Below are 20,831 nucleotides of genomic sequence, written 5' to 3' on the forward strand. Positions count from 1 at the left end.
CATAGTAATCAGAGTGAGTGCCCCATCACTTGTTTTCTTGCCCAGTTTCTGCCTCTGAACGTTAATATCAATTTCTTCTTGAATATGCAGCAAAGCATCTCTCACCAAGACTTGTATGTATTCAGCCAATGCTCTTGCCCTTCAGTTAGATCTGTTTTTTCTTCTCCTTCTGGTATCCTCTTTGTCTTCCTTTCATTTAGGTTAGTTCAGCAACTTCTGTGTTCAGTTCTATATGTTTTGTGTATGGTAATATATAGCTTGCAGGCTTGTCTGTACTCTCTTTCTCAAATGCATATATAATTTTTTTTAATAGAAAGAATGGACTCCAGAAGTTGTGATTTCTGGGCACTACAATTCTGTACAAGATTTACAGTGGGATCCAGAAGGGGAATTTATCGTCACTGTTGGTTCTGATCAAACTACTAGACTATTTGCTCCTTGGAAAAGAAAACACCAGACAGAGGTAAATCTTTGGAAATGTTTGCAAATTCAATAAAGGAAATTTTACAGCTCAGGATGAGAGAAGCACCTTGGAACCGGATAAGCAACCTGAGCTATTGCTTACGCTTCAGCTGCTCTAAAGCACAACCTATTCAAAATTGCATATGTGCATTCTAAATTTTTAATATTTTTTCCTTTGGCATTTATTGCTTTCATTTTTAAACAGAGAGACTGAAACAGCAAAATACTTAAATAAAAGGAGCTTTGGCAAGAATTTGCTACATGTTTATATGGTACCTCAACCAGCGACCTGTGGGTATTATTAATTATTTATAACAACATTTCCAGCCTTTCTAAAACCACAAGGTAATTGAAAACCTAAGAACAAGTAATCTCTACATTCTCATCCAGATTTTTATATATTTTGTTATTTTTTTTACAGGCTCATGTGTCATTTTACTTTAGAATTGTTGGTCCTGGTGACGTTGCTCTTTACTCTGTCCGTTCTGTTGTCTGTATTGATGTTTGTTTCTGAGAGTAGCTAATCTCAAATACCTCTTCAAATAACTCAGACCTTCACTTCTCTCCCAATGCATTGTATGGCAGTAAAGACTGATTTAGAGATATTCTTTTAGTTATTCTCTAAGATCTTTAACTTCCTAATGGTTTCCTTAAATTAGAGAGGTAGTTAGCTATGTTGGTTTGAAGTCAGGCAGAAGGCAGAGTAGAGTTGCTCCTTACAAGTTAACTAAATTAGAGATGTATAAGCTTTTGTAAGCAGTGGCTTGCTTCATCAGATGCTGTGAAGGAGCTGCTTGAAGTAGAGCTTCAAAATAGAAAACAGTGATTTTAATACTAAGGGCAGGGAAGGGAGAGGAAGAAGGAGGTACGGTGGGTAGAACAGAGAAAAACAAAGCAGTTGACCCACTGCGGGACATGGGGTTAAATTCTCTCTGCTCCTGTTGCTTCTTTCTGCTTTGTGCTAACAGAGCAGATATCTCCTAACAGATGGAACATGTGCAAACGATAAGATCTGCTGTATAAAGAGAGTTGAGAGAGTGACAATTAATTAAACAACTGTTTCCTTCTTAGGCCATACCAATGTTTAGGTGCCATAGGTATATGTTGCCTCTCCTTTCTATTTTGTTTTTGGTTTTTTACTGCGGCAGTGAATGCAGATATTGTGAAGGGGAAGCCCCCAGGATTTTTCTAAATTGAAGCACTGAAGGCAAATATAGCACCATGCCTTGGAAGTGAAAAAGGGTAAACTTGCACATTGTGTTGATTTTAAGGAATTTTTCATAGTTTCATAGTTTCTAGGGTCGGAAGGGACCTGAGCAGATCATCTAGTCCGACCCCCTGCCATGGCAGGAAGAGCACTGGGGTCAAATGACCCCAGTAAGGTGGTCATCCAACCTCCTCTTAAAAACCCCCAGGGTGGGAGCCTGCACCACCTCACTTGGAAGCTGGTTCCAGACCCTAGCCGCCCTGACCGTGAAGTAGCACCTCCTGATGTCCAACTTAAACCTTCCCTCCGCCAGCTTGTGACCATTGTTCCTGGTCACTCCTTGCGGCGCTCGGGGGAACAGGGACTCCCCCAGCGCCTGCTGATCCCCCCTAACCAGTTTATAACAGGCCACAAGATCCCCCCTCAGCCTTCTCTTTTGAAGGCTGAACAGGTTCAGGTCCCGCAACCTTTCCTCATAGGACCTACCCTGCTGTCCCTTGATCATACGAGTGGCCCTCCTCTGGACCCTCTCGATGCTGTCCACATCCCTCTTAAAGTGTGGCGCCCAGAACTGGACGCAGTACTCCAGCTGCGGCCTGACCAGTGCCGCATAGAGGGGGAGGATCACCTCCTTGGACCTGCTCGAGATGTATCTGTGGATGCACGACAAGGTGCAGTTGGCCTTCCTAGCCGCCTCCCCACATTGCCAACTCATGTTCATCTTGGAGTCAATAATGACTCCCAGATCCTTTTCCACCTCCGTGCTGACTAGAGGGGAGTTCCCCAACCTGTATGTATGGTGCCGATTGTTCCTCCCCAGGTACATCATCTTACACTTGTCTGTGTTAAACCCCATCCTATTCTCCTCCGCCCATCCTTGTAACCTATCCAGGTCCAACTGTAGCCTGTTGCTCCCCTCTTCGTGAGTCTTAATTTACTTATGGGGATACGTATATATTTAATACTGAGAGCTCTTATCTCAATCACTTAAAAAAAACCCCAGGAAAAATGTAGAAAAACAAACTAATACATTTCTAACTATTTTAACTCTGTCACATATCATGTAATATCTTTTTGGTCATTGTTTATACTGCTGAAGGTCACTTCTGTATTGATTTTATTCACTCTATATACATATATTTTAGATTCTTTAGAAGGAAGTTAAAGCTGTTTTCTGGGGGTTTACCTCTGCTCTTACATGGCGACTAAGTCTGTAACCTCTAGTGATACAAGTTGGCCCTAAGCTTGATCTAGAATGAAGCAGGGTTAATGTTGACATAGTTTTCCTGGACTTGTATTGCTGCAGAATCAGGCAGACCAATAGTGTCAAACTCATCTAGCCCATGGGCCGGATGAGTACTGCAGGACCAATCCATGGGCCCAGTTGGGCCCATAGGTAAGTCCTATGTGCTAGAGCCAGGATGTGGAGTTACTCAGCAATAGCTGTTCCTGAAAGCTTTGTAAACCCTTTCATAATAATACAGCTTGCTCTGTAAAATTTGTTTTGCTTGCATAGCTCTATGAGTTAAGAAGATAAAAAAAAAAAATCACACCCCTAACTGTCAAAGCTCTGCTAGCAAAGTGGCCTGTGCAGCTGCAGTATTAGAAGAAAAAAGGCTTTTTTTGGTACAGTTTATTCCATTTGAGGAGATGGTTTAAGCTATACTGATAGAGGAAATTTTGCCAGCATGCAAGCCATGTCTTCAACAGGAGAACTCATGGCCTAGCTAAAGTGGCAGAGAGCTTGTGGTGTATATAGTAGTCTAACCCAGTGGTTCTCAACTGAGATGCCATGATGCAGGTACCTCGGTGGTCAGATAAAACTGTCCTGTGCACAGGGCTGCAGTATGTATTAGGGTTCTCTGATGACCATAAAGCAGGCAGGAGAGTTGACTTGTGCTGCAGCTTTTCTTGATCACCTTCCCCTTGCCCCCGCCCCCCCACGCTTCCGCTAGAAAGAGGCATGTGGGACAGTTCCATCTAGTCTAACCAATCTAATCCTCTTTTTTCAGTAAAATATCTGGTCACCTTTTCAGAATACTTTTTATTTCAGATGGATGCAATAGCAAATCAATCAGGAACTGCAATTTGTCATCTGCCTTTTTATTTATGCATTTGTTTCTTTTATAAGCTCTCTCAAACTACCAAGTTTATATTCTGGGAGAAACTCTTGGAACACATTAAACTCTATGTCAATTTTTAGCATGTTGTAAGCTGTTAAGAAGGGTGGCCCTGTCTTTCTGCGTGTGTGTATTGTGCTTTAAAAAGGTTGAGAACTACAGTTCTGACTTGGGACATTCCTTATTTAGACAGAGGTAACCCTTGGAAAATGCCATCTCTTAGTTTTTGCTAATTTACTGACTACAGAAAATTTTTTTGTTGCAAAGAATGCAGACCACAAGACAGAATGCTTTGGGATCTTTTCAAGGATGTCACAGAGTGCCACACAATATTAGCACCATTAAGTGTGTAAACATGAGTCACAAAATAAATGCAGGAATCCAAAGCATTTTTAATGCAACATGGGTCACAATTTTTTGTGACAATTTTGTGACTCGGCGACATATTTCAATTTAAATGACTTTTTTACGTAGCAAACTAAAATGCATCCCATGTATTTTAGTATGCTACCTAACAAATTACAGTGATATTCCTCATGTGTACAAAGCCCCTCTCCAGAGAAGGCAGTGGGGATGGTGCATGGGGCACTGGAAGCCCGGGCATGTGTGGGGAAGGTCAGGCTTGGCGGGCTTCCAGTGCCCCATGCACCATCCCTGCCACCCTCTCTGGCTGCCAGCATACCCAGCTGCCCTCCTGCTGCCTTCCTGGGACTGCCAGCTCATTCCTGGGCAGTCCCAGGCTGCAGGAAGGCGGCAGGGACAGTGCGTGGAATGCTGGAAGCCCACCAAGCCGTGAGCTTGGTTTTCCAGCACCCAGTGCACCGTTGGATCCAGTAGGTGCTGCCTGTGAGCTGGGGCTGAACCATGCATCTAGCACCCTGCCCAAGTGGCCCCAGGGGAGACCACCACCGTGGAGAGAAGCACCAGGCCCCATCTGCAGCTCAGGGGCTGTGTGACCGAGTCAGCGGCTGCTCTCATGGGCAGGCTTTGCCGAAGGGGGTGGGGGAAAAAAAAGTGGTGAGGGACCTGATTTGTTTTTTGTTTTTCCTACCAGAGTCTGCCTGCATCTCCTGCAGCTGGGGAGCGGGCTGCTGGTGGGTCATGTAGCCGCTGAGCTGCAGGAGATCCCAGTGCTTCCCTCTGCAGTGGCAGTGCCCCTGGGCTACACCCACCTGCTGAAACACCGCCACTGTAGAGGGAAGCACTGGGGTCCCCCGCAGCTCAGGGCCCACTGGCAGCTCTCCACCCTGCCCGCCCTCTGGTCATGGAAGAGGCAGGCTTGCAGGGGGGAGGATCGGGCCCCTCACCACTTTTTTTTTTTCCTTTGGTGGAGCCTGCCCACTCCACAGCAGCGGGGCCCAGTGCTTCATTCTAGCTCTGACTTGCGTGCACATCTGTTTGAAACGCCTCAGAATCTTCTGTAATAATAATGCACTTATTCTGTCCATCCAGAGCACTCTGGTTGTTTCAGGAAGCATTGTGATTGGCTGCCAAGACAACCCATCAGAGTGCTCCAGACAGACAGAATAAGCCTATTATTGTTATAGATTATCCACAACAGTTCTTCTCTTCCACATATTTCTTGGACTATCATGGCAACAACATCTTCTCAACACTACCCATTTTATTAATTCCATTTTGATTTCCTTTACTGTATTAAGTGGATTATTTAAATTGAATATCTAATTGTCTTTTTACCATTTATATTGCTGTTGTATGCTATGCCTTTTATCTCGTGTGACCACTAAAACTGAACAAGCTAGTTGAATGCTTCCTAGAAGGAAATGGAAGTCTTGTTCTAATGCACTAGTACAGTACTTCAGTTCATGGAATACAAATGCAAATACTGCAGAAGCACTCTTAGTAGTTTCTCTATTAAGTTTTCTAGGAAATGTTTTTATCATCAGGGTTTTGTGAAAACTTGCGCTAAAACTTACTTGAGTTTATTTGATTCTTCATTTTATAGAACAGTTGCTAATAAGGTATTTTATTTATAGTGTTCTTCTATTTCCTGATTTGACCTCTGCATTGTCTCTCTCAATATTTGAATACATGCTGATGCTTGTTCTTGCTTCCTTGCACTCTATGTACTGGTATAAAATGATCTTGCATCATTACATGCCACTTACACAGTGTATGTCAATTTAAAGAGCAAATAATTCTGCATATTAAACAATTTGCAGATAGAAAAAGAGGTTAGGAACTATACCACATACTAATCAATAATATCCAGACTTCTTTTTAGAAAGTAAAATAAAAAAACTGGAAGGAAAGAAATCTGGGTGCCCACTACACACATTTACAAGCTGAAAATAATTGCACATGGAAGTTACTGTATTTATTCAAATCTAAGGTGACTTGAATTTAAGATGATTTTGTCTTAAATTTGACTAAATATGGTAATTTGGATTACCTGAGCATCATATTAAAACATCTTTTAAACTGTGGATTCCAGGAAATAGGCTATGCAAGGGATGCCATGATATAGATAGAGAGATAGATACAGGTATATAATTTAGCCTGGATTTAAAAAAAAAAGAGGGATGGAGATTAAACAGCACAAATTAGTCCATATTCTGTTAAATAATACTTATGTAATAACATTATTACATAATATTTTTTCATGTAATAAGTAATCTTGTTATCATCTGTATAAAAATATATAGTTTTTTTTCTATTGTACTGTCACAAGTCTTTGGTCAAATGAATGAACTTGCATGGTCCTTCTCCCACCTCTGCTAAACTAAACAAAGGCCTAATTCTGCAAACATGCACGTGTTTAACATTAATTGTTGTAATAGACTACAAGGATAGTCCAGTTAAATAGATGCATTAACAGTGGATTGGATGAGGGCTGTCATGCTGTGGATTAGTTAAATTTCCTCAGCTGAAGAACGGGTCTATAAATGTTCAGCCCATGGATGGTGAGCAGATTGTAGTGGTATGTGGGTTGTTTTCTGTGTCTTAGCAGAGGATTAAATTTAAAGTGACCATTGTATCGATTCTTTCTGAGGTATGTTATTTTTACATATCCTAATTCATCTACTGAAAATGTTTTGCAACTTAAACTCTCCACTTTTCTATTTAACAAAATTTATTCCACTACCGTGTTGCTATTTGCTCAGATAACTTGGCATGAAATTGCAAGACCTCAAGTCCATGGATATGACATCCAGTGTTTGGCCATGATTGGCCGATTTCAGTTTGTGTCTGGAGCAGATGAAAAAGTGCTTCGAGTCTTTAGTGCACCAAAGACTTTTGTGGAAAACTTCAGTAACATCACTGGCATTTTGATGGAGAACCTGTGTTTCAGTGTAAGTATCCAGGAAAATAAGAGAGAGATTGTCAGTTCTTTATAACTGTATTGAGATTAAAATTATGAAAGGATAAAATTATAAAACAGTAGCTCTATTTTTTTGCTTTCTCTTTCTCTTTTGGTTACTAATGATTCTAGTGAATATGACTTTGAAGTAAAGGTCATCACATGTAAATTACTTTACCTTCATTTAGCAATTTTAAAATGAGAGGGTGAAAAAAAGGCCTGTTAATGTGTTTTTATAAATTTTAGGGCATAATAGTGTTGTCTAGACATAATTACTGTTGTGTTATATTTTATCTTTTAATTGTATGTTTTTTTAATTAATTCAAACCTCCTGGAATCTACATTAGGCACTATATATAAATATTGCACTTGTACTCCTCCATGCTGCATTTCTTTCAGCTGTTGAAGCTGTTTTGAGGCCTTTTTTAAAATCCTAGTTCTTTAGGTTATAGTATTGATAGAATGCTGTTTTCTTCCTTGATTATAGGGAGAGAAAACAGCAGCATCACCATCCTCAAAGAACATTACTCACACCCCATTCATTTTAAGGTCTTGTTTAAAATTGATTTTAATTTTTAGAGCATACGTTCCCTTCCTTCACTGATTTGCTCAGTGTTAATGGACCTTGTCTGTTTTTTTCCCCACTTTCCATCCACTCATCTTGCGCTGGCTGCCTCTGTCTCTTCCCATGTTCTTTGCATGATTAGTTCAAGAGCAGTCTCTTCTGCAGCTCCTTTCAGCTGAAACTGTTTTCTTGTGTCCAAACCTTTTCTATCTTGTTTCAATTTATTAGGTGGAAAAAAAATCTCTTCTACAGGATTTCTGCTCCTCAACATTTGAATTGCATTAATTTTTTTGATCAGTTGTATTAATGATGCTATACAAATAGCACAGTACTATATAAAGCAGGCAGATATGACCATATTTTCTCTAATCCAAGGTAAGGTTCCCCCACTTCCCAAACAGAATGGGGACAAAAAACCCCCTGTGTCTTGTATTCAAGCAACCAGCCCAGGGCAGAGAGTGGCAGGCTGAGAGAGGTAGCCAGGGGAAGGGAGACAGGCTGCAGGAGGAGCAGGGGATAGAGGGGCAGGCTGACTGCAAGGGGAGTGGCAGATTTCAGGGTGCAGGGGGGACTGGCTGCAAGAAGGGACAGGGGGTGGGGCAGGGTTGGAGTGGGAGGCAGGTACAGACATGGGGGAGGGCAGTGGACTCGCTCATCTCCACCACGGCCCCCCGCAAGACTATCTTCAACTAATTTGATTCTATACATAGAAAATGATAACAAACGTGTAAAGTTCCATGAGTAGTATCTAATTAGGGGTGAGTGGGGTCCTTAGATTTGGAGTCATCTTGGATTTGAGTAAATATGGTATAAAGAATTTCCCCCACTTTTAGTGCAGATGCAGAAATATATCTCCACGTTCTTCATGGACTGTCTGCGCTAAGGACACTTCAGGTTAGATATTAGGAAAAACTCTCACGAGGAGGGTAAGTAAAGCACTAGGACAGGTTATGCAGGGAGGTGGTGGAATCTCTATCCTTGGAGGTTTTTAAGACCCACCTAGACAAAGCATTGCCTGGAATTATATAGTTAGGGATGGTCCTGCTTTGAGCAAGGGATTGGACTAGATGATATCCCAAGGTCCCTTCCAACCCTAATTTTATGATTCTGTGAGTGCTTTATATCAGTTTAACTTACGTCACCTGAGAAACAGGGTTAAACCAAAAAAGCCGTTCCCTAAATTGGAAAATAATGCTATGCTGTGAGTTACTTTGATTACACTGATAACAGGTGACCCATAAAACTAGTCAAACTTCCTTCACTGTTAAATCCCCCTCAGTCTTCTCTAGACTAAGTAAGCCCAAATCCCTCAGCCTCTCTGCAGGTGCCCCAGCCTCCTAACCATTTTCGTTTTCCCTCTGCTAGATTCTTTCTAACTTATCCACCTCCTTTCTGTAGTGGGGGACCCAAAACTGGATACAGTACTCCAAGATCTGGCTTCACCAATGCCCAATAGAGGAGAAATAATCGTTTCACTCAATCTGCTGGCACCTCTCCTGCTAATGCAGCCTAATATGCTGTTAGCCTTCTTCACAAGAAGGGCACGCTTTTGACTCATATTCAGCTTCTTGTCCACTGTACCCACAGGTGCTTTTTTCTACAGAGCTGTTGCTTAGCTAGTTGGTCCCCAGCCTGTACTGGTGCATGGGATTGTTCCATCTTAAGTGCAGGACTTTGTACTTATCCTCATTGAACTTCATGAGATTTCTTTTGGTCTAATCCTCCAATTTGTTTAGCTCTCTGAATCCTAGCCCTACCCTCCAGCCTATCTGTTACTCCCCACAGCTTGGAGTCATCTGTAAACTTGCTGAGGGTGCAGTCTGTGCCATCTTTCAGGTTGTTGATGAATACATTGAACAACACGGCACCAGGACTGACCCCTGGTGTACTCCACTTGGTATTGGCTGCCAGCTAGACATCAGACCATAGACGACTACCCTCAGCCTGACAATCCAGCCAGTTTTCTATTCATCTTACAGTCCATTCATCCAACCTGTACTTCTTTAGCTTGCTTGCAAGAATGTTGTGGGAAACTCCATACAGCTAGTCATCACATCGTAGAAGGCAGTCAGGTTAGTCAGGCATGACTTGCCCTTGATGAATCCATGCTAACTGTTCCTAATCCCATTCTTCTCTTCCAAGTGCTTAGAAATGGATTCCTTGAGGACCTACTCCATGATTTTTCCAGGGACTGAGGTGAGGCTGTAGTTCCCTGGATCCTCCTTCCCATTCTTAAAGATGGGCTCTATATTTGCCCTTTTCCACTTGTCTGGGAGCCCCCACGATCTCCCTGAATTTTCAAAGATGATGGCCAGAGGCTCTGCAATCACATCATATCACATCATGTGCAGTCACATATTCAATCACATTTTTAGTCATACTGAACTAAAAGTGTACATGCAGGAAGTTTTACCCAGTATTACTATATTGGCTTAAATTTACACTTGAGGTTATGCTGAAAAAAATCCTATTCGCATGAGGTCTTACGCTGACATTTGTGTATTGACTTCCTCATGTTGCTTGATTCACTACAAACGTACAAATGATTAAGGTGTTGTCACCACAGCTAATAACTTAATCCTGCAAAATTATTTTCTTTGTGATTTTTCACAGATCTGCTAGGGATTAATTTACTGATCAGGTACAGAGACCACTCATACCTTTCCCCCAGAAGTTCTCCAGTCTGACATTCCCCTTCTAGCTTTTTACTTTCCCTCCCATGTTACATATCTGACAGAAACTGCCTACCAGCTGAGTATTTTCAGAAGAGTATCATCTTTTTCTTGGAAACTACCAGGTATCCACAGCAAATCAGTCTTTTATGTACCAGAGGCTACCAAAAAATCAGATGTCCTCACTGCTTTCCAGGCCCCACAATCTTTCCTTGCTTCCAGAACTCAAAATTGTTTTCAGCTCTTGCCATCTTGGAAATTGCAATATTCTGTGTTAAATAACTTTTCTGTGGTGATATTACATTGGAATTTCTGCCCTACCAGGACTGAGGGTACATGCCTCACAGCAAACCTGTTGAATTGAGCAGACTTGACTAAATATGCTTTGAGAGGAGGGCCTGAGGCCTGGCAAGGCTTTTAGAGTCTGGCAGAGCAGCTGCTTTAGTCTGTGCTTCCCTAGAGGCATTCTGGGTGAGCCAGAGGTATCTGCTACAGTGTGACCCCTCTTCATTCCTCTCCAGTGAAGCCTGTTAGTCATCTGTCCCTTTTTTAAAAAGTATTTGCTTTGTAAACTGATTTCTACATGACAAATTGTGTGTGTGTTAAAATAATATATATGGTTTTTTTTTTTTTTTAATCTAGCAAGCCACTGACCTTCCAGAAGGTGCAACTGTACCAGCTTTGGGTTTGTCCAATAAAGCCATCTTTCAGGGTAAGGCTTATGTGAAATAATGAGGATACTTTCTGGAAAAATTTCTGGAAACATATTTCAGTCATTATCCTATCAATGTATGTTCTGTTCACTTAATCAAGATGGTTGACTAAACCTGAAGATCACCTGAAACTAGCATTGGGTATTGAGCATTTCTCCATTTTAGTTAGGCTGTTTTATTTGTGCCTACTGCCATATTATTTCAGAACTTCCCAAGAGTATCTAACGAAGTGAGCTGTGGCTCAAAAAAGCTTATGCATTTCTGCTTCAGTTATTCTATAAGGTACACCTCTACCTTGCCTTCTGCAAGAGTAAAAGTGGTGAGGAGCTCCTTAAATAGATGATTGGAGAGAGCATCTCTTTTTGGGCTGTGATCTCTGTCTCCTAGTCTGAGACATTTGGGCCTTCTTTTCCTGCAAATTTTGGAGGCATATCAGTTTGTACTTGGGGCTCATGAGAATGGCCAGTCAGTCAGCCTGTGTTTCTCTGCAGCACAGTGTGGGGATTATGAAAAGAGAAGCACAGTCCAGCAAGTAACACATTGTTTTGGGGGAGAGGGGGAGAGGAGGGGAAAGGGTAGAGGGAAGGGAAGGAAGGTGTTTGAGGATTATGTTCTCTTCTAAGAGAAGCCACAGCATGTATAGGTATTTGCTCTTCCAGGAGAAAATCTGGAAGTGGATCACTGTTCCCAGGTTATTTTTCTGCTGGAGTGGTCAGTTTCTTTGGGAGAGAGCCTGAACATGTGTGCATTTGTGGTTTCTCCTGGGGAAGCAGTGACTCCCCCAGGAGAAACTGAATGTCTGTACAAAGTCATGGTTAGAGTGCTTCTAGGCACTGTTTCTAATTATATAATGGATAAGCAAGGTGTATTGTCTCAAGACCCTAGAGTAGGCTAAGACTCTAAAGGAAATCCTCCCTTCCTTTTGGTAGAGAGGTCACTGGGGAGAACTGTAAATCTCCTATTTAGTCAACTGTCCTTGAAATTCTACAGAGCTTTATAACTAAAGGCCACTAAGTTAACACTGTTCAAGGTAAATGTAGTTTGTTTTTTTTCCCCTAGAAACATAAACATAAGCAATGCCTACCAGTGAGGGTATCTTTCTAAAATACCCCTAGACAGGAGAAAAGAACCACTTTTGACAGATTTTGAAGGACTAAGTAGAACTCTTACACTGGTTGGTAATATATCTGGTAGTCTGCTTCTGCATACCAATCCAAGTTACTTGATATTAACAGCTTGGCTATGGGGATGCAGTTTTTAAGCCAGATTAGTTACTACTTCACAGTCTTACTCTTGAAACTTCATGCTGGCTTTATGGCCTAACCAAGACTTGGACAAAATGCTTCAGCTGGTGTGAGTGTAGAAATATAAGTCTAAGGAATGCAGGTATTCCAGCTTGTAACAATTTACAGCTGCAGCGATACCTGTAATGTCCCTAGTGACCAGAGTCCTGTGCTGTTCTAGCTGTAAGGGTCTCATCCTTTTGTCTTCGCCAGCCATGCCTTCATGTGCTGGGTTGATCTTAGAATGGGAAACTGCCCAAGCGTACTAGGGTGAGCCTAGTTTTGTCTTTCTGTTAGTAGATCCTGCTGATCTCAGTGTATCTCTCTTGCATCAGATGGGCTTTCTTGGCTTATACTTGCTGCCCCCAGGGCACCCGTTGCTTTATGGACTAGTCACAGCCTTCAACCTTCCCTACAGATGCTCCCATTTCTCTCAGATTTTACTTGCTATTGTTTTGTCCCTTGTAGAGAGGTCCCCCTTGAAGCCTTTTCAGCTTCAGCCTCCCTTTTCTCTGCTTGTAATCCTTCAGCCCTGGCCCATTGATTAGGGCCCTCTTGGTTTCAGCCCTGCCAGTTGATAGTATCTCTGGGCCTCTGGCCTGTCTCTCGCTTTGTTTCCCTGGCCCCAGAATTTGCCTTTCTGGGAAGCTGGGCCCCTGGCCTCTGCCTTCTTGGGCTGATCTTGCCCCTGCTGGGCTACGGGTCCCTGACTGGTTTTCGCGCCTCTTGGGCACTTGTTCTGCCCTTTTCAGGCTGTGGGCTCATGATCCTGGTTCGCACTCTGCTCAGGCACTGGGTCTGTGTCCCTTCTCTTCTAATCTCACTATTTGACCCCCACCTGTTGCTTGGCTCAAGGCAGTTACGTTCCCATCAGGCATGGCTGGGACTTCCACCTCCCCAGTAGTCCCAAACCCAAACTGCTTGTCAAAATTCAGACAAAAACCTAAGCACTCTGGCTCTAACAAAACCCCAAGCCAACTGTCTAACAAGCTTCTGCTGTCTCCTTGGTTCTGTCCCCATTTCAGCAAGCATTCAGTGCCTTACTGGTATCCAGGTGTCAGCAGAGCCTCCTACTGCAGCTTTCCATGGGAAGAGCTCTTCACTTTGTAGCTAGAGGGGCCATATTGCCTGTCTGAACTCAGGCACCTAAGTATTTGAGTATCCTAAGACTAACTCCATCTGGTCATGTGCCTGATGACCAGAGATTTTGGTTTTCTCTATTTAAAAAATTGCAAATTCTCTGATAAAAATCCAAAATTCTCTGATGAAAACCCCCAAAATCCATGTTTTTCTGGAACTAAAATGAAAACACCACTATATATTTAGGTATTAGTTGACCACAAGGTTTTATTGATATATTGACAATTTTAAAGCAGTTTGGAATCCTATTAATGCCTCAGTCAATCATGACAAAAAAATACATTCTAAATACATACATATTTTGGCATTTGATTTTGGTTTTGTTATAATAGCAAATCAGAGCTCCCCCTGCTCCCTTTGCTTGCCGGGATGCAGGTCCAGCTGTGGATGTCCCCCTTGCTGCTTTGTGATGCTGAGCAGCCCTGATATGCTGGTGCCCTGCCCCTCTCTATGCTGTTGCCCCTCATTCCCAAGCCACAGCCCCCACTAGCCCTGCTAGTGCCCCTTACTACCAGCCCATAGCCCCCTGGTCCTGCCAGTGCCCTTCACTCCTGACCCACAGCCCCTGGTCCCTGCCTCTCATTCCCAAGTCACAGCCCCCATCCCCCAGCCCTACTGTTGTCCCTTGCTCCTGACCTGCAGCCATCCACCCCTCAGGTGCCTCTCACTTCCCATCCCCAGCCCCCCACTCTGCTGGTGCCCCTCATTCATGATCCACAGCTCCCTGACCCCTCCAGCCCTGCTGGAGGGAGCCCCGAGCTGCCACGGCTATGGGACCAGGGCCAGGGTCAGTAGCTTCCTGCCCGCCCTCAACAGTGCCCAAGCCCACAGGAGGTAGTAGCTGCCGCAGCTGGAGCAGAGTGTGGAATCTGGCTTTCCCTGCTCCCATCTGTCCCCTCCCCCTGTGGATGACAGCTGGACCAGAGCCTGTTGGGGTTGGAGGGGGAGCAGGGGAGATGCAGGGTTCCTGCTGTGGACTTGGGGCTCCTCACCCTTCTGCCCTCTTCCCAGTGGCCTCCATGGCTTAGTAGGTGGGACCTGGCATGTGTGGGTAGAGAGGCTCGTTGCTTCTGCTTCCAGCAGGAGCCCTACATCAGTCATGCCGCCATGGCAAGGTGCCCCCTGCCCACCCGGTAGCAGCGGTGCAGAGTTGTGCCCCTGTTGCTGCTGCGCGGGCAAGGGGTGCTTTGTCATGGTGGCGTGGCTTGCATGGGGCTCTCAGCAGCAACACCAAGCCTCCCTGCCCCATTCTGTGTCCTCCTGCACCAGTCCCCACTTGCTGGGCTGTGGAGGCACTGGGGGGAAGGCAGCAGGATGGGAAGCCCTGAGCCTGCAGCAGGCAGCTCGCATCCATCTCCACCGTGCACGCAAATCTGTGGGGGTCATGTGCTCCCCATGTCTCCCTCTCCAGGAGTGTGCACAATGGTGCAGAGCCCCTGCCTCCGCCACCCTGTGGATGAGCCCCCTGTAGCTCTGCCCCACTCTACCAGCTGAGCCCCATGGTCACACATTTCCACCCTGGCCATGGGCCCGCTACACCATCCTGGCTTGGCAGTGCACCCAGCCCTGCTCCATTCCCTCCCTCACCATGGGGGCCTCAATCTGCCCCCCCACCCCCAAGACTTGCCTACAAGAAACTGTTGTCCACACTGCCTGGCTGCCATGTGCATGTGTGAGTGCACATGTACACATGGTGCCCCCTGCCTGATCACCAGACTCCCACTCCCTTCAGCCCTTTGCAGGCTGGAACTCTGGCAGCCTGCAAGGGGAAACCTGCTGTTTCCTGTATTTGTTCTCCTTTTAAAATCTGCATTTTTCTCCTTAAAAGGAGCAAATCTGCATTTCTTTATGGCAAACAGAAAACCTGGATCCCTGCTGATGATCCACCTTCTCTCCCTGCTAGGACTCTAGCTGTCTGCAGTCTGTTGCTTCTGAGCTGCCTCCCTGCCTGTGTTTGGCACATTTTACTGTTCTACCTCCATTCCCTAGGCGAGTTACCTTCCCAGGGTTTGCTTCTACATGTGACTCATAGTCTGTTTGCTGGCAGCCAGTTAGCGCAGGGGTGGGCAATTTTTTGGGGTGGAGGGCTGCTTACCGAATTTTGACAAGCTGTTGAGAGCCTCATGAGTAGCCCTGCCTCTTAACAGGTACTTCCCTCCACCCCCATCACAATTTTGGGACTGGAAGTCCCACCTCTGACCTTTGCCACCAGAAGTCCCTCCCCTTGTCTCTGGAAGTACTCCTTTGAGGAGGAGGGTTTGCTATCTTAGGGGAAAAAAACCAAATGATATACTAAAAATCAAACACCCATAATAATATATTTTAATGTAATTTAAAAAACTGTCCTGATTTGTGTGTGTTTGTGTTGTATGTGGTAGAAGTGATTGCGTACTAGCTCAAAATGCAGTCTTACTATTGTATATTGTGTGGGGTGTGCAGGGGTGTTGGGTGGGTGAGTGTGCGGTTTGTGGGGAGCTGTGGGTGATTGTGTATGGAGGGATTGTGGGGATGTGTGTGTGGGGGTACGGTATTTGTGGGGTGCGTGGGGGCAGGGTGTGGCTGTGGGGTTTGCAGGAAGGGTTTGAGGGTATGTGGGGTGTGCATGGGAGCCTCCTGTGTGTGCCCCCCTGAGCTGGTCAGCACCCGCCCCCACCCTGCAACAGCCTGGAGCCCACGCACCCTGTGGCACCTCGCCACGACTGCCAACAGCATGCAGCCCCAGTGAGCTCCACACCTGCTCTGCATTGCCCAGCTGCATGCAGCAAAATTCCCCCCCCCTCGCCACTGCTAGGCAGTTTTTGATGTGGCTGCCTGGAGCCTGTGCCATGCTAGGCTGCGGTGCGGCTCCTTCACCACTGCCTCTGGGCTGCCCAGTGTGGCAGCAGTGACTCTGTGGAGCAGCTGCAGAGCAGCTCACAAGCAGCAGTGAAGGAGGCACATCGCAGCCTAGGGCAGATACACCAAAAACTGCTTGGCGGTGGTGGTGGAGGGGTGCTTTGCCTCATTCCAAGAAGCAGTTTCTACCCTGCTGCTGCTGCTGCTCAGCTCTGATGGGCAAGCCCGGAGCTGGCACAGGGCCCATGCTGAGCAACGGTGGTGCAAGACAAATTGCTGCTCAGCGTGGGGGTAAAAATGGCCCCTCCCCCACCAGCTGTCAGTGCTTCCTGGTGCAGCCACTCAGAGCGCATACGGGGCTGCCTGTGCCTGCTCTGCGCTGCCACCACTGCCCCGTGGGGCAGCCCAGAGGCGGCAGAGACACAGGACAGCACCACATGGGCTCTGGGTGGCTGCACCAGGAACTGTTAGCCATGGGGAGAGGGAAGGGTCACTTTCCCCCATGCTGAGCAGTTTGTCCCCTGCCACTGCTGCTCAGCCCAGATGGGCGAGTGCAGGGTGCGTGGGGCTGGGACTGCACGTGCTGGTCCCTGCCTGTAATGCTGAGGTGAAGGAGACTGGAAGTGAGCGGGTGCATGGGAGCCAGTGACAGCTGAGTGGGAGCATGGAGCTTGCGCTGGTGTCCCAGGGCCCAGAGCGGGGCAACAGGAAAGTGGGGTCCTGGCTGGCAGGGGCTCTATGGAACCGGGCCAGCTCCCTTCTCCCTGCTGGCGCAGCCCAGTCCAGCTCCATAGAACCCTGCCAGCCCACGCGCCGTGTTCCTGCCACCATGTTCTGGACCTTGCTGGTGCTGGCCCCAGGACACCGGCGTAGGCCCCACGCTCCCACATGCCCGCTTGCTTCCACCTGCCCCCGCCACCACTTTCCCACTTTCCTGTACGCCAGCTGGCTGCTTTGTGCCATGCGGCTTCTGGCCGCATGGCTGGGCTGTGGGACTCAGCAGGATCTGGCCCCAAGGACTAGGGTGATTGCCCGTGGTCTCCCCCGCCCCTCCCTTTTTACCTGAATTTCCTGCTTCAGCACAGGAAGGCAGGAGCAGCCCAATGATCCCAGGCAAGAAGCCTCTGCTAGGCAGGGGCTTCTGGCTGGGGGCATGGGGCTAGGCCCGGGGCTGGGTGGGCCTTGCTGTTCAGGGTCCTACCGTGACTTCCCCTGGGTCCTACTGGCCCTGGCTTCTGTCATTTTTGATGGGTAGCTGGGGCAGATAAATATTAATTTTCTAAATTTTTTAGGGGCCCTGTGGGCCGGATAGAATGGCCTGGTGGGCTGGATCTGGCCCACGGGCCATATTTTGCCCACTCCTGCATTAGCTTGTAGCTTGTTTCCTAGCTGCAAGTCCTCCCTGATTCAGCTTAGCCTACTACACTTTCCTTTTAATGTAACAGGAGCCTTCTGGTTCCCTGTTACACAGCTCTTTTGGATTTCTCTCAGAAAAGCATAAGTTTGGAGCTAAAATATTATCTCCCATTTGTGTTTAAATACTTAGTTTCTGATAGATCACGGATGGTACTGAGGCTCTGTGTTAAGCCTATTTCTGCTGGGAGTCTGCTCATAAGATCTGCTTCTTGGTCAATATAATTTGAGCAAGCATCCTTTCCAGATTATCTGACATGAGATGACAGTATCTGTTAGGGCAAGGTAGTTCTTTGTGTAAAAAATGAATTCATAAGCCATAATTAATTATTCCCCGCCCCCCCCAAGATGCTCAAAAAATTGGCAAATGAAAGATAGTGATCTTGGTAGCACAGGTTGGATGTAATAAAAGCAACTAAAGTATACCTTTGTAGAATTGATTTAGTTCAGGAAAATATCTTTATTTTCTTTTGTATTTCAAATTTGGCCATGAGAGCAACCAGTCCTTTCATAGTTAGGTGGAATAAGTGGTTCTGTACATTGAAACATTTTCATATGTAAATAAAATTAATTGTAGATGAGATCGGAAGGAACTTGGCATATTTTACAGCAATATTTTGAGTGGAGAGGACAACAGGAGGTATAAAAGAATTCTGTAACACTCAGCTGGTCTTCTGGCAACATTATCAATATTTGTTAATCCCTGTAAGTTTAACCTTTTTTTACTCACAGAGGCATCATTCATCATGAAGGTGTTCCACATACAGTAGGTCTCAGAACAGATAAGTGCTGCTGATGTTAAGGAAGGGAGGCAAAATATTCAGAATCAAGAAATGAAAACTTCCTTTGAGGCTGACTTCTGAAATCGGCTTTGCCTGAGATGAGATCTGTGGGTAGCTTGCCCCAATAGCTCTTTCAGGGTCATGTTGAATTTTGCCTGACTTAGTAATTTGAATGTAGATGCCTAAAGTTGTGTTGAGCACTTGCCAGCTGCTACTGAAGTCAACGAAAAGTAATGGTTATTAGCGGTGCTGAAACTCAGACTGATTATTTAGGTACCGAGTATCTTTCAAAATATTCCATATGCCTGTGGCTCAAGGAGAGAAGCAGCTAGAGATTAGGCCAGCTCCTAGAGATTAATGGCTGAAAAGTACCCAAGATTTTGGAAAGTGAATGTCCAGTTGTCTCAGACTTAGGGGAAGGTCAGTCCACAAATGGCAGTAACTGGGTAACAAGTTTTCCATTTCATCCTGTTCGTTTGATTGATCCATTTCCCTTGCCCTCTTTTCCTAGATGCATATTAAATGTATATTTGTGTTTTATAGTTAACGACTAGGTCGCAACTCCCTTATTACCATATTTTTGGAAATAGAGAAAATTTCATCTAATTTCTGTTCTAAAACTGCAAGGTTCTCCAAGTGGCAGTTTCTTATTGTCAAGTATGCTCTCACTCACTGAATTAAATTCCTGTTTTGAATAGGAGACATAGCAGCTCAACCAGCTGAGGACAAGGAAAAATTTAATAGCATTTCTGATCAGTATCTTGAGATTTACTTTCAACCCTTGATCCTTACAGGTATGAAGTTTAAAGATTATATTTTGAATGAGAACAGTGGTTTTCAGCCTTTTTTCATTTGTGAACCCCTAAAACATTTAGAATGGAGGTGCAAAGCCCCTTGGAAGTTTCAAATTGAGGTGTGGACCCTTTTGAATTGTAAGTGTGAGTATTCCCATACTTTTGATTGATCAAAATTATCTTTTGTGGACTCCTTAGATATAGTCTCTGGACCCCCAGTTGTCCGTAGACTATTTCCAAAAATACCACAGGTTGAAAACCACTGAGTTAGAGTATAATGTTGAAAGAGCTTAGCTGGCCAGAAAATTCATAACTAAACCAAACAAATTATATAAATATATCTTGTAGAACCTCCCACAGAAGATCACTTGTTGCAGAATACATTATGGCCTGAAGTTCAAAAGCTGTAAGTTGTTTTGTTATATGATTACAGAAATCTTACAGGATGTCTTGGAAACCTTTGTAATTCAATTTTTTAGTCTTATACACAATGCTGCAAAGTACCCATTATAACTTTTTTTCTATTTTTTCTGCTAGTTGATATTTCATTTATATTTATATATGTGTATATGTATGTATTGGGGCTGTCAAATGATTAAAAATAATCACAGTTAATCACAAGGTTAAACATAGCTGAGCTTAACTGCAATTTTAATTGCACCATTGAACAATAATAAAATCCCATTTTTATACAAATTTTTGGATTTTCTTCCTACATTTTCAAATAAATTGATGTCATTTACAACACAGAATACAAATTGTACAGTACCCACAGACCCCTGGCCCTGCCAGTGCCTCTCACATCTGATCAACAGTCCTTTATCCCCACAGGCTCTGCCAGTGCTGCTCGCTCCCAACCTACAGCCGCCCATTTCCGCTGCTGCCCATCACTCCTGATCTGCAGCCCCCTGGCACTATCAGTGCCCTGCACTCCTGAGCCCACGGTCCCTTGACCCCCCAGGCTATGCTGGTACCCCTCAGTCCCAATCCACAGCCCCCCATCCCTGCTGTTTCCCTTCACCCCAAAATTCAGCCCACACAAAGCTCCCGGAGTTCAGCTTCTATGGGGGCTACAGTGCTGCAGCTGGGGGTGACCTCGGCTGAGGGAGGGAGGTAGAAGAGGGTGGGCAGGGTATGGCACTTACCCTAGGTGGCCACAGCAGCAGCACACAGGTGGTGGGGAAGCAGGTGGTGGCGCCAGTCTGAAGCTGTTGCTGGGTGTGGGGGAAAAGTGGCCCCTTCCCCTCTCTGTTGCTGGGTCCTTCCTGCTGCAGCTGCCCAGAACCTGTGTCTGGGCTGCCCTGTGGCTCCTCTTCAGTGCCAGAACTGCACTGCTGAGTGGCCCAGAGGTGGTGGTAACAGCAGCGAAGAGGTGCCACAGGGCAGCCTAGGCACAGGCTCTAAAACAAGTGTGCAATTTAGCGCATTTAAAAAAATGAATGCATTAATTGGTATTTGTGTTAATCATGCACCTTAACGCAGATTAATTGACAGCCCTAATATGGGGGGGGGGGGGGGGGTAT

General features: G+C 45.3%; 1 protein-coding gene across 2 annotated transcripts in view; it reads left to right on the forward strand.

Annotated features, from left to right (window-relative positions):
- Window positions 1-20,831, forward strand: part of ELP2 (elongator acetyltransferase complex subunit 2) — a 98,324-nt gene that overhangs the window by 59,962 nt on the left and 17,531 nt on the right. For both annotated transcript variants that reach the window (XM_019509190.1, XM_019509191.1), the window contains 5 exons: window positions 314-463; window positions 6,915-7,103; window positions 10,991-11,060; window positions 19,213-19,308; window positions 19,657-19,714. In XM_019509190.1, coding sequence (XP_019364735.1) covers window positions 314-463; window positions 6,915-7,103; window positions 10,991-11,060; window positions 19,213-19,308; window positions 19,657-19,714 — 563 coding nt within the window. The remainder of the gene's footprint in view (window positions 1-313; window positions 464-6,914; window positions 7,104-10,990; window positions 11,061-19,212; window positions 19,309-19,656; window positions 19,715-20,831) is intronic.

The sequence above is a fragment of the Gavialis gangeticus genome, unplaced genomic scaffold (genome assembly GCF_001723915.1).
Source record: "Gavialis gangeticus isolate Ggan-Ray unplaced genomic scaffold, GavGan_comp1, whole genome shotgun sequence".
In the NCBI taxonomy this organism is placed as follows: Eukaryota; Metazoa; Chordata; order Crocodylia; family Gavialidae; genus Gavialis; species Gavialis gangeticus.